The sequence below is a fragment of the Mesoplodon mirus genome (genome assembly GCF_964341445.2).
Source record: "Mesoplodon mirus genome assembly, chromosome: 4".
NCBI lineage: Eukaryota > Metazoa > Chordata > Mammalia > Artiodactyla > Ziphiidae > Mesoplodon > Mesoplodon mirus.
This window is the reverse complement of record NC_138979.1, coordinates 11,580,735-11,597,811: the sequence shown is the minus strand read 5'-3', so window position 1 is coordinate 11,597,811 and position 17,077 is coordinate 11,580,735. Positions and strand designations below refer to the sequence as shown.

The following is a 17,077-nucleotide window of genomic DNA, read 5'->3' as shown; positions in this document are numbered from 1 at the left end:
GAGGGTCCCAGGGGGTGAGGACAGCCTGAGGATATCCCAAGTCCGGTTTAGAGGAGGAGAGCAGACTTGTCTGCTGTGGTGTGTGTGCGTGTGGTGTGCATGTGGTGTGCGTGCGTGTGTGTGGTTGTGTGTGGTTGTGTGTGTGTGTGTGGGGGGAGGCAGGGGTAGTGGAGATAAAATTGTAATGTCGAGTGAGGAGCCTGCATACTCTGGGATCCCCTAAGGGGGCTCAGGAGCCAATTCAATAGTGCTTGGACAATGTACCCCTCAAAGAGCTCCTTTTGGTTGCTAATATTTGCATTTTGCTTTCATTTTTTTGTCAGTCATTTCTATTATGAAATCCACCATAATGTGTAAAACTCCCCGGGTCAGGGATTCTGCATTGCTGGGTCCTTCCAGTGACAAGATGAGGAAGCTGTAGGAGACCATCCCCTGCATCCTCATGACCAGATGTAGGTAAGAATGTATCCTCTCAAGAGCAGGAAGTTCCCCTCCAGGGCAGGAACTTACGGGCTTGTTTAGAGCTGTGTCCTAGAATCATGCTTGGTTCTTAGCAAGTGCTTGGTAAACATTGTTTACTAAGTGAATGAATTTATAAGGTAAGGAATCAATATGTATTCAGGGCATTGGGCTCTGTTTCCTTTTCAACCTTCTTCTTGTTGCCTCTTCTATGTCTTCTCTCACCCACACTATGGGTCTCTCAGCTGCTCATCTTGATTTTCGTCCATTTGAGTCCATCTCCTCTCTCCTCACGCCCCTACCTCACCCACCCTCCAATCATTTATACCCTCCTTGTCTGTCACTTCTCTGAGAAGTCCAAATGGAAATGTGGCTTCTGTGATAGCACAAATCAAACTAGAAGACAGGGCTTGGGAGGTGCCACTGGCTGTCCGTCCCCTCCCTGTAGCCGTTTGGAGAATCTCAGTGAGCATGACCCTCTTGGACTTCGATCAAAACAAAAAGTACCACCTATTCACATGCTGAATTCATTGGTATTTTTGATTCTGCCCCTTGCTAAATACAATAGTGCACTTGCAAATTAGTTTCCTCTTTTGCCATTAACTTGCTTCCTTTTTTTAAAATTAAGATCTAATTGACATATAACATTGTATTAGTTTCAGAGGTACAACCTAATGGTTCAATAGATGCATATATTGTGAAAAAATGACCACACTAAGTCTAGTTGACATCCATCACCACACACAGTTAACCACTGTTTTCTTGTGATGAGAACTTTTAAAATCTACTCTCATAACTTTCAAATACAATACAGTATTATTAACTACAGTCACCATGCTGGACCTTACATCCGCAGGACTCAAATGTATTTTATAACTGCAAGTTTGTATCTTTTGACCATCTTCACCCATTTCACACACATACCCCCAGCCCCCCAGGCACCCACCTCCTGCGTCTGGCAGCCACTGATCTGTTCTCTGTATCTATGATTCTTGAGTCATTGATTCTTTAGTCGTTGTTTCTTCTAAAGGAGAGCTAGTGGGAGAGTCCTAACTCTCCTGAACTGGGTGGTAATGAAACAGCCCAGAAATCACTGCTGCCTGGGCAAGTACCGCGGGTCTTATGACGACCTCTCCCAGCATGCTCATCATCATCACGTGGCAGCCCCAGAGCGGGTACTGTTAGCATTCTTCCTCCCCGCCATGCCTGGGGTTCCCTTCCCTCTTCTATCTCTTGCCATCCCTACTCTGAATTTGCCTCCAATTGCACTCATCTCCTGAATCATTATTTCCTCCTGACCTCTCAGATCTTGTTTCTCATAGTAAGGCATCAGCAAATGAGTAAAACTTCCCTCCAAACTTTTCCCATGCATCTCCTTTCTCTGGCCATGTCCCTATATTGTATCAGCTTGAAAAGATGGGAAAGATGCTTACTATCTACTTTCCAGGGCTACCACTCAGAAAATGTGCCCAAGATGAGCTTTAGAAGACAGTTTAGCCCTTTTGGTACATGAGACCCACATAGTTTCTTAGTGTCTCTAAGAAGCTATGACCTCAGTATTTAAACCACTGCACTATTTTTTCCCTCAGACTCCATGATGTTGAGCTCTCCCTCAGGTGTATTCATTTCTGGTGATTGCTGTGACAAAATACCACAAACTTAGTAGCTTAAAACACCACAAATTTGTTATTTCCCAGCTGTGGAGATCAGAAATACAGAATGGTTTCACCGGCCAATACCAAGGTATCGGCAGTACCACACTGCCTCCGAAGACTCTAGGGGAGAATCCCGTTCTTTGCCTTTTCCAGCTTCTGGGGGCTGCTGCATTCCTTGGTTCATGGCTCTCTGCTCCATCTTCAGAGTCAGCAGTGTAGCCTTGTAATAGGGAAGAACCTTTTGTGTTCTGTTACAAGCTAGCTAATCACTAAAGGGATGTTGCCTATAAGCTTAAATTGCACATAATGGCCCATCTCTGGGAACCCTGACTCCCAGGTAAGGAGCATTAAGTTAAAATAGTTTTTTTAGCTCACAAGAAACGTCTTGACCAGACCCACCTGTGAATGCCTGCAGGGAGAAAGAAATCAACACCTCCCCTCTGGAGGCTGACCGGAAACAGGAAGTGTTTGACTTTACTCCCTCCCCTTGTAGTATAAAAGGAGCCTGAGTTCTAACTCAGGCAAGACGGCTGTTTGGAGGGTGTGAGTACGTTGTCTTCTCGGTCTGCCGGCTTTCCGAATAAAGTCGCCAGTCCTCACCCCAACACCTCATCTCTTGATTAATTGGCCTGGCCTGGGGAGAGCAGTATGAGCTTGGACTCAGTAACAAATTTGGGGCAGCCAGCCTTGCTGCTCCTGGCCAGCCGGCCCCGGTTGGGGAATTTTCCAGTAAGGCCCTAGCAGCTGCCGGGACCACTTGTCCTGAGGGTCTTCCCTTCAGAGTTCCTCGAAGCAGCACCGGCTGCCCCAGCACTTGGCAGTTGGAGCAAGGAATTGACATCTGGGGGCCGACAGTTTCCATACAGTAGGGTAAGTCGCTCCAGTGTGTACAGCCGGAAACTCTGCGTCCTCTTCATCTGGGGCCTTTTCTCCGGGATAAGCCAACTTGTTCTGCATTTGAGTGGGATACCCTGTTGGAGAGGGGAAAGAGTTGTTGGGCTTCTACCCTATTTGTCACCTGGTTGGTTTGTTTCTTTGGATGCTAGCGTGTGTGTGTGCCATTTGTGTTTTGTTTGTCTTGAATTTCTATCTTTAAAAATGGGGAATGTTTCGGGCTTCCCTGGTGGCGCAGTGGTCGGGAGTCCGCCTGCCGATGCAGGGGACGCGGGTTCGTGCCCCGGTCCGGGAAGATCCCACGTGCCGCGGAGCGGCTGGGCCCGTGAGCCGTGGCCGCTGAGCCTGCGCGTCCGGAGCCTGTGCTCCGCAACAGGAGAGGCCACAGCAGTGAGAGGCCCGCGTACCGGAAAAAAAAAAAAAAAAAGGGGGAATGTTTCAATTATTCCTAAAGAAAGTTCTCTGAGGTGCATTTTGGGTAAGGGATCTGATTACAGCTCTGAACCCATGTGTCAGAGGAAGATGATATTTTGTTATAATAGCATGTGGCCACAGTACCTGTTAGGATCTCTACAGGGGGGTTAGGCAGGGTTATCCTGGGGCCCTGTGCACCATGTACTGTTACCCTTGCTGTGTTAATTGTGTCATTTATGGTCTCCTGTGTCGTTGGTATATGTAAAAACCCAAGACCAAACTTGAGGGTTTATTTAGGATTTTCTGTTTGTTCTTTGGGTTTTTGGTTTCATTTTGTTTGGTACCATTTTTCTCCATTTACAGCCAAATCAGCTTTGTGATACTTGAAACTTTTACTGATGTCAAATGGAGAAAGGGAACAGGGGAAAAAAACCTGTCTGCTCTTGTCCAAGAGTGGGACATTCCGAGGAAGAGAAAGTTTCCACTTGGTTCGTAAAATCACCAAAAGCTACAAACAGAAATAAGTCTTTTCCATAAATATTACTAAAAAGGGTTTAGCCATCTGTACAGGTGACCTTGATTTGTCCCATCTGCCAGAAACCCCATCTGCATCCAATCTTTTGTAACTGATGGGTTTTACATTGTTGTACCTGATTCATGGCTAAAATTTTGGAATGGGAACTGTGACGTCCCTGTGTGTGTTTGTACACATGTTATAGATGTGTGGCACTGCCAGAAATAATTTGTAAAAGAGCTCTATTTAATTGGCTTAAAGGAAATTAAGTGCTTAAGTGAATACTCAAATATAAAAGAAACTGTCCAGAATGAGTTTCAGGCTCACGTCATCTAGGAAATATTCAGTATTGAATTAATATCTGGTGTTAAAGTTAGCTTAAGCTTGTTGGTTTGATACAGGTATGTCATTAGAGCCATCAACATTAGGTATAATACTTTCATTGTACCTGGGTTTACTAGAAATCAAACGAGACCTTATTATTCCTGTTAAAAAGTTTGTCAGCAAGAAAAATAATGTGACAAAGCTTTTAAGTAAATTAAAGGTAAATGAAGTGAAGAGTTTTGGGTAAACTCTCTGGGAATAATGTTCTGGAAATGTCTGTCTGGAATAGTCTCTCCAGATTTTCGTACCTTGAAACTGAACTTAGTTCTAAGATAAGATTGAACTTAATTAAGAAAATAAATCTTGAAGGTAAAGTGGTACAAAATCTGAATTTGGTTCTCTAAGAGGACAAAGTTTTCTTAAAATATTGAACTCCTTTTGGTAATAGATCATGAGTTTTTGTTTAAGTGACCTGTATTTGCCATTGGGATCTTTTATTGCTGGTTAAAACTTTTGATATTTTTGACAAATGTCCCAAAGATCAAGTTCTAAGTGGGATTCATTTGACCTCTGGCTAACGTTGGGGTTTTCTGGAGGGTCTCTGCAACAACTCAAATTACTTGTTTTCTCTCCATCTCAGAGAGGAATAGTAAACTAATTGGGCTTATTTGGTGTGATGAAGTGTGTGGGAGGCATTGTCAAATGGGTGGTGATAAAACTTCTTAGGTTGTACTGTATGGGTAAATGTTATTAACATATATATTCCAGAAATTATATGGAACTCCTAAAATTCTGGCACATCCTGGTAAATGATATCAGTCATAATTTTAGTAATTACCTTATTGTCATAGCCACAGCAGTAGTCAATTTTCTATTCAGTTGCACTGTAATCCCAGGTGGTTGATGCCGAGGCAAAAAGGCATCCTTTTAATGGCTAGATGATCAATTGCTATCTATAGTTTTACAGGGGCTTTTGAATGACACTCTAGCTATTTTGTGAAGAAACAGGCCAGAATAATGACATCCTTTATGTGCAAGCATTTGTACTATTCCCAGGGAAAATAAGGAAGGGAATGAGAGGACATGTTGCTTCAGACCATAACTCCTCTGGCTGAGCTGGCTGTCCCAGCTGCTCTGGCCGTTATGCCAGTATATCCAACCCTTACACCACCTTCCATTCCTATCCAGGCCCAGTTCCTGACACTGGGGCTCAGCACTTACCTCCTTATAGGATCAATTAGAAAATGCTGGGAATTCCCTGGCAGTCCAATGGTTAAGGACTCGGCACTTTCACTGCAGTAGCCTGGGTTCAGTTCTTGGTCGGAGAACTAAGATCCCACAAGCTGTGCAGCGTGGCCAAAAGAACAAAACAAAACAAGAAAATCCTGTGCTAGTTTCTGGGGCACAGGGACTTGGTCTGGAATCGCCATCTAAGACCCAACAGGGCACCCAATTTGGGCCTGGAGCCACTTCTGGGACAGGGCTATTTTCCTTACACCGTTATCTCATGGGGGGCCTAAATGGAAATGACCAGCTGACTGGGTTTCTCAAACTTGTTTACTTGGAAAGATTGCAGCCCTCCTTATAGAGAGGATGCTCTACACCTGAAGCCCACTTGCCAGCACCCACAGCTGAACCAAATGGAGACCCCAGTGAGGGAAGAAGGCCCTTATGAGAGCACTACTCATTAGTGCATCTTGGCAGGGCCTTGAAACGGGAAACCAAGGCAAGAGTTTGAACAAAATTCAAGAAATTCAGCAAAACAAATGAAGACCTCTCTGAATTTTTGAAAAGGATTTATCAGGCCTACACACATCATACTAATGCAGATCCCGAGGCCCCTGCAAATATTAGAATGGTAAATTTGACCTTTTGGGGCAAAGTGCCTCAGATTTCAGGAGAACATTGCAAAAATTGATGGTACATTTGGAATGAACCCTTCTCAGTTGGTAGATGTTGCTTTTAAAGTGTTGAGGGAACAACAACAGAAGAAAGATGCAAAACGAAACGCCACTTTTTTTTTTTTTTTTTTTTTTTTTGCGATACGCGGGCCTCTCACTGCTGTGACCTCTCCCGTTGCGGAGCACAGGCTCCGGACGCGCAGGCTCAGCGGCCATGGCTCACGGGTCCAGCCGCTCCGCGGCATGTGGGATCTTCCTGGACCGGGTCACAGACCCGTGTCCCCTGCATCAGCAGGCGGACTCTCAACCACTGTGCCACCAGGGAAGCCCTGAAACGCCACTTTTTTTTGGCAGTGGCATTGGATTCCCGGAAGGCAAGTAACCCGGAGAGAGGTAGGCCACCACTGGGGAAGGAACAATATGCTTATTGTGCGGGGCAGCAGCAGTGGAAAACAGATTGCCCTCTGCTGAAACAGAAGAACAATAGAAGATGGGAGCCTCTCACGGTAGAGAGGAACGCTCTGAATGAAGAGACCCAGGGACTCCCTTGGCCTTGGGCACCCAACTCCCCACAGGAGCCCAGGGTGAAATTGACAGTGGGGGGATGACCTGATTGACTTTCTGATAGGCCTCACCCTGAAGTTTTTCAGCACAGTAGCGTGACATCTGAGTCCCACCAGAACATGCTTTAAGCCAGCAGATGATGCTCATGAACATCCCGGAAAAGGAGACCAAGCCCTTTCCCCCAGAGTCTTAAACATAACCCAGAGACTGCTGTCAGACCTCCCAGGTGGGGACTCAACACAGAGGAACCTGCCCCACCGAGGACTGACAAATATTTACTCAAAGGCCTCGAGCCTCAGGAAATCTCAGATACCTGCTAGTGTTTGTGTGCACACCTTTTCAGGATCAGTGGAAACATATCCCACCTGGACAGAAACTCTCTGAAGCGGTTAAAGCCCTCCTTAGCGAAATTATCCCCTGATTTGGATGAAGGCATTAAAACTGCATTCATCCTAGAGACCACAATGAACGGGAAAAACCAAGAAAATGAATCATATATCAGAAAGGAACGTTGCTAAAATGTCAGGAGACATTTAACTTGGGATAACCTTGCTAGTTGCCATGCTGCAGATCAGTGGCTCCCAGAAGCAGGCTTAAATTAAACACCTTTAGAATATTGTATGGTACTCCATTCCAGGTGTGTGCCCAGGCAGGAGAATCTATAAACGCTAAAAGACCTAGCGGTTGCCAATTACATTAAAACTTCGGGCTCTATACTGACCTCTGCTCATGAGTTTGACTCCAACAGGTCTGCCCATCCAACTGAAGTAGATGGGAATTCCATTGCAGCTGGAGAAGGGGCAACCAATTTCTTTAATTGTGTCCAAATAAATAGCACAGGAATTTATATGTATTAGGAACTGGAACCAAAACCCCGAGTTCAATTATGAATTAGGCAACAAAGTGCTAATAGGTTTCATCGGGTTCAAATAATTGTAGATAAACAAAGGCTGACAAAAGATTCTAAGGAATATTCGTCACCTCCCTTCAACAGGAAGTAACCAGCCAGAGTGGTCTTCCTCCCTTTTCCCACAAGATTGTGGAATGGACATTGACAATGGGGAATTATTATAGGGAAGAAACTTTTGTGTTCTATTACAAGTTAGTCACTAAAGGGATATTGCCTATAAGCTTAAAATATACATAATGGCCCATCTCTGGGAACCCTGACTCCCAGGTAGTGAGCATTAAGCTAGAAATACCTTTGTTTAGCTCACAGGAAACATCCTGACCAGGCCCACCTGTGATTTCTTTCTGCAGAGAGAAAGAAGTTAACACCTCCCCTCTGGAGGCTGACTGGAAGCAGGAAATGCTTGACTTTACTCCCTCCCCTTTTAGTATAAAAGAAGCCTGAATTCTAACTCAGGCAAGATGGTTCTTTGGGGAATGAGTCCACCATCTTCTCGGTCTGCTGGCTTTCCAAATAAAGTCACTCTTCGTGCCCCAACACCTCATCTCTCGATTCATTGGCCTGTTGTGGGGCGAGCAGTATGAGCTTGGACTCCGTAACAGCATCTTCCCATTCTCTCTCTCTGATTCTGCTTCTGTCATCACATCTCCTTCCATGACGCTGACCCTCCTGCCTCTTTCACATATAAGTGAATGCATTGCATTACCTTCACATAAGTGATTGTGATTGCATTCGGTCCACCTGGATAATCTCCCCAGTTCAACATCCTTAACGGGGAGGTATCTGCAAAGGCCCTTTTGCCCTGTAAGGGGACATGGTTCCAGGTTCCAGGGATTAGGGCGTGGACATCTTGCAGGGGCCACTATTGAGCCTGCTTCATCAGGGAAACCACACTGAGATGTCTCTAAAGACATGAATATCAAAGTAGATTTTCTAATTTCTTGTTTTCTTTTCAGATGCAGAGAGAACTCGTTTATGCAAGAGGAGATGGCCCTGGTGCCTCTCGACCTGGACCCGCAGCTCTCCTACCCCACGCCATCCCAAATTCGCCATCGTCCACTCCTGTGCCACATTCCATGCCTCCCTCTCCATCCAGAATCCCTTACGGAGGCACCCGGCCAATGGTCATTCCTGGTAACGCCACCATCCCCAGGGACAGACTCTCCAGCCTGCCGGTCTCCAGATCCATCTCTCCCAGCCCCAGCGCCATCTTGGAAAGAAGAGACGTGAAGCCGGATGAAGACATGAGTGCCAAGAGCCTCGCGATGTACCGAAACGAGGGTTTCTACGCCGATCCTTACCTTTATCACGAGGGGAGGATGAGCATAGCCTCTTCACACGGCGGGCACCCGCTGGATGTCCCCGATCACGGCATCGGGTATCATCGCGCTGCAGTTCGTTCAGCCAGTGCTTACTGCAGCCCTTCTTTGCAAGCGGAAATGCACATGGAGCAGTCACTGTACAGACAGAAGTCAAGGAAGTATCCGGAGAGCCTCTTGCCTACTCTGGGCTCCAAAACGCCCCCGGCCTCTCCTCACCGAGTCAGTGACCTGAGGATGGTGGAGATGCACGGTCTCCATAACGCCCACGGGCCCTCCCACACCATGCAGTCAGACCGGGTCTCACCCAGCCGCCAGGCCTTCAAAAAGGAGCCTGGCACCTTGGTGTACATTGAGAAGCCACGGACCACTCCAGGATTAGCCGGAATTGTGGACCTCGGCCCTCCTCTAGTTGAGAAGCAAGTGTTTGCTTATAGCACGGCTACGATACCCAAAGACAGAGAGACCAGGTAAGGCGGTGAGGGTGGCCAAGGGTGGTCCATGCCCACGTGCTGGTTTTGAGGGCTGCTTTACAGAAGTCAAACCAAGAGAACAGTGATCAGCTGAGTGCCAGCCTTGAGCACTGTGCCCTGTGGGTACTGGCCGTTGGGGGCGAGGGGGGGAAGAGTAGAACCAGAGGGCTGTTGTCAGCAAAGAGTTTCTAAATCCAGTGGTCGAGTGAGGCTGGGCAGTAGCCAGGCTAAAGGCAGGCAGGCACCCCAGCAAGAGAGGTCAGAACGGGCCTCCTGAGTGTGGATCTAACGGCAGCATCATTAATGTAAATCTGAATAATTCAGAAGAAAATTACGATTTCAGAAACCATTCAGACAAATCATCAAAAGCTGATCATAACTGATCTCCCACTGAAAATGAGTGAGTGGTTCAAGCATTAACTGTTTGAAATGGCAGTGTGTGTTCTTGTGAAGTGCAATTTTGTTTTCTCATCTGGTTATGAGAAATGAAAAGGGTGTGTCACTGTCTGTCATCCCGGGTGATAAAAACATGAATTTGCATAAAAATAGGATGGTGTTAATGTAATACTCATTCAGGAGTGGTACAGAGATGAGCAAAATTTTTCTAGTGGATGTGACACTCCAGATATTTAAATTTCTTTTTAAGTTTACATGTGTTTATAATTTACCAGCCCAGAACCTTCATACTACATCTTGAAAACCCTCAAGTTTGTAGAGTAATAGAAAAGCTAATCTTTTTTTTTTTTTTTTTTTTTTTAATTTTTGGCTGCATTGGGTCTTCGTTGCTGTGCGCGGGCTTTCTCTAGTTGTGGCGAGCGGGGGCTTCTCACTGTGGTGGCTTCTCTTGTTGCAGAGCACGGGCTTTAGGCACGCGGGCTCAGTAGTTGTGGCTTGTGGGCTCTAGAGCGCAGGCTCAGTAGTTGTGGCACATGGGTTTAGTTGCTCCGCGGCATGTGGGATCTTTCCGGGCCAGGGATCGAACCCATGTCCCCTGCATTGGCAGGCGGATTCTTAACCACTACGCCACCTGGGAAGCCCCAGAAAAGCTACTCTTGATAGAGGGAATTTCTCTACCCTGAACGGGTTGACAGAAGGCAACATAATAATTATAATCATAAAAATCTAGTCAAAGAAACTGAGTCCAAAGGAGGTTAAGCATTTGACCTGTTGTCATATGGGAATTCAGAAGGGGCGTGAGAAATAAAATTCCGATATTCAGCCACTCAGTACCTTATTGCAACCACTGTTCCCTCCTCGTTACCAAAACCGATCATGTCACTTTCTACTACATAACTTTGTAAAAAGAAGGCCAAAATTGTGACTGGAATGTGATAGTATATCACTGTCTTAATCACACAAATCGGAAAGCTCTGTCCTCAACTGGCAGAATTTTATCATGAAAGGGCCGTCTCTTATCTGGTTCCAGAAGAAAGATTCCAGGAAGATGGAAAGAGAATAAACCTGGAAGTTGGGGGATCATCAATGTACCAAAAAGCTCTAACCCTCTCTACACAGCTTTAAAAAAAAGAAAAAAAAGGGCTTCCCTGGTGGCACAGTGGTTGGGAGTCTGCCTGCCGATGCAGGGGACACGGGTTCGTGCCCCGGTCCGGGAAGATCCCACATGCCGCGGAGCGGCTGGGCCCGTGAGCCATGGCCACTGAGCCTGCGCGTCCGGAGCCTGTGCTCCGCAACGGGAGGGACCACAACAGTGAGAGGCCCGCGTACCGCAAAAAAAAAAAACCCAGCAACAGTGACTGGCTTGAACTAGAGTGAACTGGTTTATAGACAAGAGCTACCAAATATTCAAGGAACAAGAGGTTACAAATCGTCTTTGCTCTGCTGCTGTAGTCCTGGTTGTAAGGGCTACAGATAACTTGGCTTTTTAGTTAACTGCTTGCAAGGTCACCAGGAGCCACATCTGATACCGATGGAGCAGGTTGCACATTTCCCAGAGATCCTGTACGTGGCGCTGGATTCCATGACAGAATGAGACTGCATTGTCTCCCTTGTGGAGGGAGGGTATATATTCTTTGTGTGGAAAGAGGGATGACGCAGGTCTTTGCTGACAGGAGAGTAGAAGGTGGATGGTGGCAGAGACGAGGCTGTGTGGGTACCAAACCGTGTTTTCTTTTCCTCTGGGGCTCAAAACTATCTGCATCTCCGAGCCTCCTTTGCAGTTAAGTGTGGCCATGCGAGTGAGTTCTGGCCAATGGCAAGTGGGTAGAGTTGATGTAAACTGTCTCCAAGAATAGTTCCTATTAAAAAAATCTGCTGCATGGGAAACAAAACAAAACGGTGACAGGCTTGATTACGCAGGACTAAGAAAAATGAAGACTCAGAAAAAGGTATTTATTCTCTCCTTTCCAAAGTCCTTAGGAAGTTAAATTCTAAGAATCAAAGAAAGGGATGCCTCCCATGACCATAGAAAGCTGAGGGGTGTGAGATAAACACTGAGGCTCTTTGAACAGACCAGTGTCACAACCAGAGGGAAATCTACCAAGACGTGCCTTAAGGCTAGGGAGCTTGCGCCCTGTGCTTCTAAGAAAGGGTAACACATCTGCTCCGGCGGGCTGTGAGTGGCTGGTTGGGAAATGTGTGTCACTGATAGGAAGGGACTTGGAGTCATAAGAATTTAGTCCAGGAAAAAGTAAGAACTATCCATCTCCAGGGCCAGGATCCATCCTCCCCCACCACCCTGCTGACCCACCTTGTGAGAATGAGAGGATTGTGAGCTTGATTCCACATCAAGCCACGTGCACCCTGCTGAGTGCCAGGCACACTTTGGCCAACGATGGCGTCTGGCTTCTCGCTCAGCACCTAGTTCATCGTCATGCATGTGGGTACCACGTGTATATAACTGAACATCACTGAACCCAGTTCCCAGGATTGGGTTATGGTGGGACCAAAGTGAAGGGCCCTCTGCTATGTGGAGTTGCCTCTGTACTGCTCCCTGATCAGAGTCTTGAAGAATTTTAGCCTTCGGTAGCATCAGTATATTTTCAGGGCCTCTGCTTCCTCAGAGGTTTCTGTTTTTTATCGAAGCTCAGAAAATGCTATGGGTTTCTTGTCTTATGTGTTAGCAACTCCTTTTAGAAAATCCAAGTTCTTATTTCTAGAAAAACAAGGATTAGGAAAGTTGACTAAAGATTAATGTTCACCTAAAATACAGCGTCATGATCACTGCCGTATTCTGACATATGGTTGTAATTCAGAATATAATTTTACATTTTTGAATTCATTCCTGTAAATGTGAAATAGCAGAGGAGGAATTTTATCTCACATCTTGCTCAGGTGATTCCTCACCACAGGCTAGATTCCCTTCTCCTGTAGCCCTACACACGCGCGTGTGCGCACGCGTGCGCACACACACCCCGTCTACATTTAGAGTTGGTATTACTGAAACACCTAAGCATTCCCACTAACGCAACCCAGGCACATGACCAAAGTGTGTAAAGAATGATTCTCTCGTAAAAACTTGGGCCTGGACATCGTGCTGCTATATGCTAACACTGCTACCCACCACCCCACTGTTACCTAGACAGGTTGGAATGTGCCGTACTTGCTCTTTTTCAGCTGCAATTCTAAACTCTTGGCAAGCTTGATGTCTAGGCTGAAATGTAGTACTGCTGGGTAATACAAGAACACTGACGATAGCTATCATTTATTTAAGGTCTTTTATGGACCAAGCACGATGTTAAGTAGTTTCCATACATCATATGATGTAATCGTCACGATGATCCAGTGCAGTATGTATGTACTATGATCATCCCTATTTTACAGATGCAGAAACAGAGGGTTAAGTAACTTGCCCAAGGTCACAAAGCCAGTAAGTGGCATAGAATGTCCAGGTACATTAAGGAATCCATACTTTTTACCACTGTGCAGTATTCTGCCTGGTGGGTGAGAACTATGAGCCCCACCTTCACCCAGCAGAGAAGTGAATTTGAGAGTGAATTCTAAGCATTTCAACCAGGACAAAATGCTAAGTAGCTGCTCTGAAAGGATATTTACAATCATCAACATGGTAGAATTTGCATAATTATGCTGCTAAATATATACATGTCATTTAAAATATAACTGTCCCAGCTAGTATATTAGCACAATTATGCAGAAATAGGGGAAAAAAGAAGAGAACATTCTTGGTAGATTTTATTTTGAAAGAAATGAATGTGAGTACCATGTCAAAGAAAATCTTAAAAACAAGATCACCAGAAACAATTACTGAAGCACAAGATTATAATCCATTGTTACACCTATACATTGGTGCTATTTTAGATATATTTAGTCTGTGCAAGTATTTGTAAAGAAGCTTCAACCCTTAAAAGTAACTTCATGAGTACAGGGTCCTATAACGTGCCAAACCAATTTCTGTTGCAATTTCATAATATTAAAAAGCAAATCTCTGAGTGTTTTTTATATGAAACTCTCAAGTGAAATTTTACATCTAAGATGTGAAGCTACAAAAACACAGGAGGGGGACTGAGAAATCTGTAGAGATGCTTTCTTTGGGGCACTGCTGGATTCATATACTCTTCAGAAGACCACTTCTATGAAATAGCCCATTAACTGCAGAGTGTTTGAAATCAGAAAAATTTTCTTTCTCAGCTGTACTCAGGAAACTTCCAACAGTAGCTTTTTTTTAACGCAATTTTGTAATAGCTCTGTTGACTTGAAAATGAGTTAAAGACAAAGTAGTTTCACCTTGATCTTGTACTTAGCTCATGTGCTTCGATTTAATGAATTTGGCATCTCTTTTCTTATAAAGATGCTTCCACAAAGCATCTAGCGATGACAAATTATATACAGGAGATCTGGAAAAAATAGAATATATATGGTGGTAGCATCTTCCTCCCAAGACGGCCATGGACTTTGGGGTAGGAAAGCGGATTACAACTGCTTTGACCTTCAGAGTAGTATGGTCGCCTCTTAGTCTCCATGGAGATTGGTTCCGGGAGCCCATGGATACCCAAATCCGCAGATGCTCAAGTCCCTTATTTAAAAGGGCATAGTTCAGTCAGCCCTCCGTATCTGTGGTTCCACATCCACGGATTCAACCAATGTGCAAATTTCAATCTGCGGTTGGTTGAATCTGAAGTCGCAAAACCGGCGAATATCGAGGGCCGACTGTAATTCTCAAGTCTGAGCTTCTAGAAGGAAAATGACCTTGAGTGCTGAGGTGGTTTTACCCAGATGATTTCCTTTCAGCAAGGCCTCCAGGAAGAGAGTGGGTCCATGTGACTAAGAGGCCCTGTGCAAGGGAGACAGTGTGTGACAGGTGACTGCAGGCGTGAGGCTCTGTCTTGCCAGGGTTATAAAAGTACTTCATTAAACAGCATCATCGTCCCTATCCATGACACATAAAACAGCCCTTAAGAATTGTAAAACTCTAGGACATTTATGTTTTGCTATTTTGTATTTATAGCTTGGCTCATATAATGTGAAATATCTCTATCGAAATAACACTCAAACTTCAAGGGTGCTCACTGCAAAGTGACTAATAGCTCTCCTTCCAAATGTATAACAGATTCCCCCTAATAAAGTATTTTTCAAGACATGGTAAACTTGAACTGAGATCATACTTTTTACACTCTTCTGCACCTACAGTAGCTAAATTCAACAAACTAGTCAAGAATTCACTTGGTAGCAAATCCTTGCCTGTCTGGGCACTTGTATGTGGAGGAAAAGAAGCCACATGACATCTGCTATGATTTCTAAGGCATCGCAGATTTAGAGAAGTAGAATCCCACGCCTTAGAATGAAAGGGAAGGAAAATTTCTATGTACAGGAGGAAGCCTGCATGCTAACTGGTAGCTTGGGTCTGTTCTTAATCATGTTACTTCGCTTTCTTATTTTATGAGCATTAAGTATTATTGTGTTGGTAGCTTTGAGGAATAGGATGCATCCTTGGTTTACTAGTTAATTGAAAGTCTGAATTCATATTTGTGTCATTTAAAATGTTCACAGTGCCTGGCATGCCTTTGAAGATTTTCTAAACTATGTTAGATATCCTGTTAGAGAGGTGATTCTGAAAAAGAATGGTTAATTTTTTTTCCTTTTCCTGATTGTATAGTCAAAAGGGAGCCATATCAGACATCTCGTATGTAGTTAGACTTCGGATCTTCCCAGAGCAAGGTTTCTTAACTTCTGCACTCTTGGTATTTGGGGCCTGTCCTGTGCATTCTAGGGTGTTTAGCAGCATCTCCAGCCTCCCCCCATCCCACTAGATGCCAGTAGCAAACTCCCCGGAAATGCTGCCCCAGTCGCAACAACCGAAGATGTGTGTCTCCAGACATTGTCAAATGCTGTCAAATCCAAAACGTGGATCTTGATGATGATTACCTCAGTTTTACCCTTTCCCTCTTGGTAAAGCAGCTTCATTATTGTTAGAACTTGCGTTATCTTTGGTTCAATCAACCTGTAATCAGTCATTCATTGAGAGGCAGTCACGTGCCATGTGTTTGTTTGTTTGTTTTTGCGGTACACGGGCTTCTCACTGCTGTGGCCTCTCCAGTTGCGGAGCACACGCTCCGGACGCGCAGGCTCAGCAGCCATGGCTCACGGGCCCAGCCGCTCTGCGGCATGTGGGATCTTCCTGGACCGGGGCTCGAACTCGTGTCCCCTGCATCGGCAGGCGGACTCTCAACCACTGCACCACCAGGGAAGCCTATGTGCCATGTTTATGAACATGGTCTCCACAGCCAGATAGCCTGGGTTCAAGTGCCTGTTCTAACACTTGTTAGCCGTTGTAAACTCTGACAGATCACTGAGTCTTGTTCTGCCTCAGCTTGCTCGTCTGTAAAATAGAGATAATAATAGCACCTACCTCATAGGATGGAACAACTCATTACAGTTAAGTGTCTTGTGCCATGCCTGGCGTAGCGTAAGTGCTGAGTTCCTACTTTGAACAAAGCACTCCACTAAATGCTACTAAGCCCAGAGATGAATACACAGAAATGGCTAGAACAAGGACTGTGCCAGAGGAAGCAGGGAGACAAATTGTTGACTATAATGCTAGGAAAAATATAAAGCAGGTGGGTGGGGGGTGTGTGGGGGGCGGATACAGGAGAGAGTAAAAGTAAATGTGCACAGAGAATGGAATTAGGTGGGAGGAAAGATCCAAATGAGAATGTTTAGACTATCAAAGCCACTTTTCAGTCCATATCAGGAGAATAGTGGGGTTCTACATTGTCTTGGGACCAGGTGCCAAGAGACAAGCCAGGATTACAGCATCTTCTTAAAATTGTGCCTGAGCTGTATGACGGATGATAAGAACGCCTAACCAGGTAGCGCTGAAATTATTAGGTCATCTGATGCTTGTTTGGATGCCTAACAGTGCCTGACCGATTCAGTTATTGTCTGAATTGCTTTCCTGGGTAGCTCTAATTAGGGATCAATAAACGGTTATTGAGCTCCTCTTTGTGTGCTTAGCTGGGGACTGATTGCTTTGCAGGGTACAAAGAAACTTAGATGTGTCCCCACCTGCAAGGAATACGAACCGGGAAGACAGTCATAAAACATTAAAAGCATAATACGAACGTGTAAGCTATGCCACAGTTAAGTGGAGGAAGCTTCTGAGCTACGAATGCTTATTAAATAACTGGTTTTTAAGAACAACCACAACAATAGGATTTCACTCATAGGTGTTGCCCA

The 17,077-nt window shown here is 45.2% G+C and overlaps 1 protein-coding gene across 17 annotated transcripts in view; it reads left to right on the top strand.

The window, feature by feature from the left end:
• Positions 1-17,077, top strand: part of KIAA1217 — a gene marked incomplete at its 3' end in the record, with an annotated part of 500,156 nt that overhangs the window by 413,917 nt on the left and 69,162 nt on the right. For all 17 annotated transcript variants that reach the window (XM_082618040.1, XM_082618037.1, XM_082618035.1 and 14 more), the window contains one exon: positions 8,592-9,424. In XM_082618040.1, the coding sequence (XP_082474166.1) occupies positions 8,592-9,424 (833 nt within the window). The remainder of the gene's footprint in view (positions 1-8,591; positions 9,425-17,077) is intronic.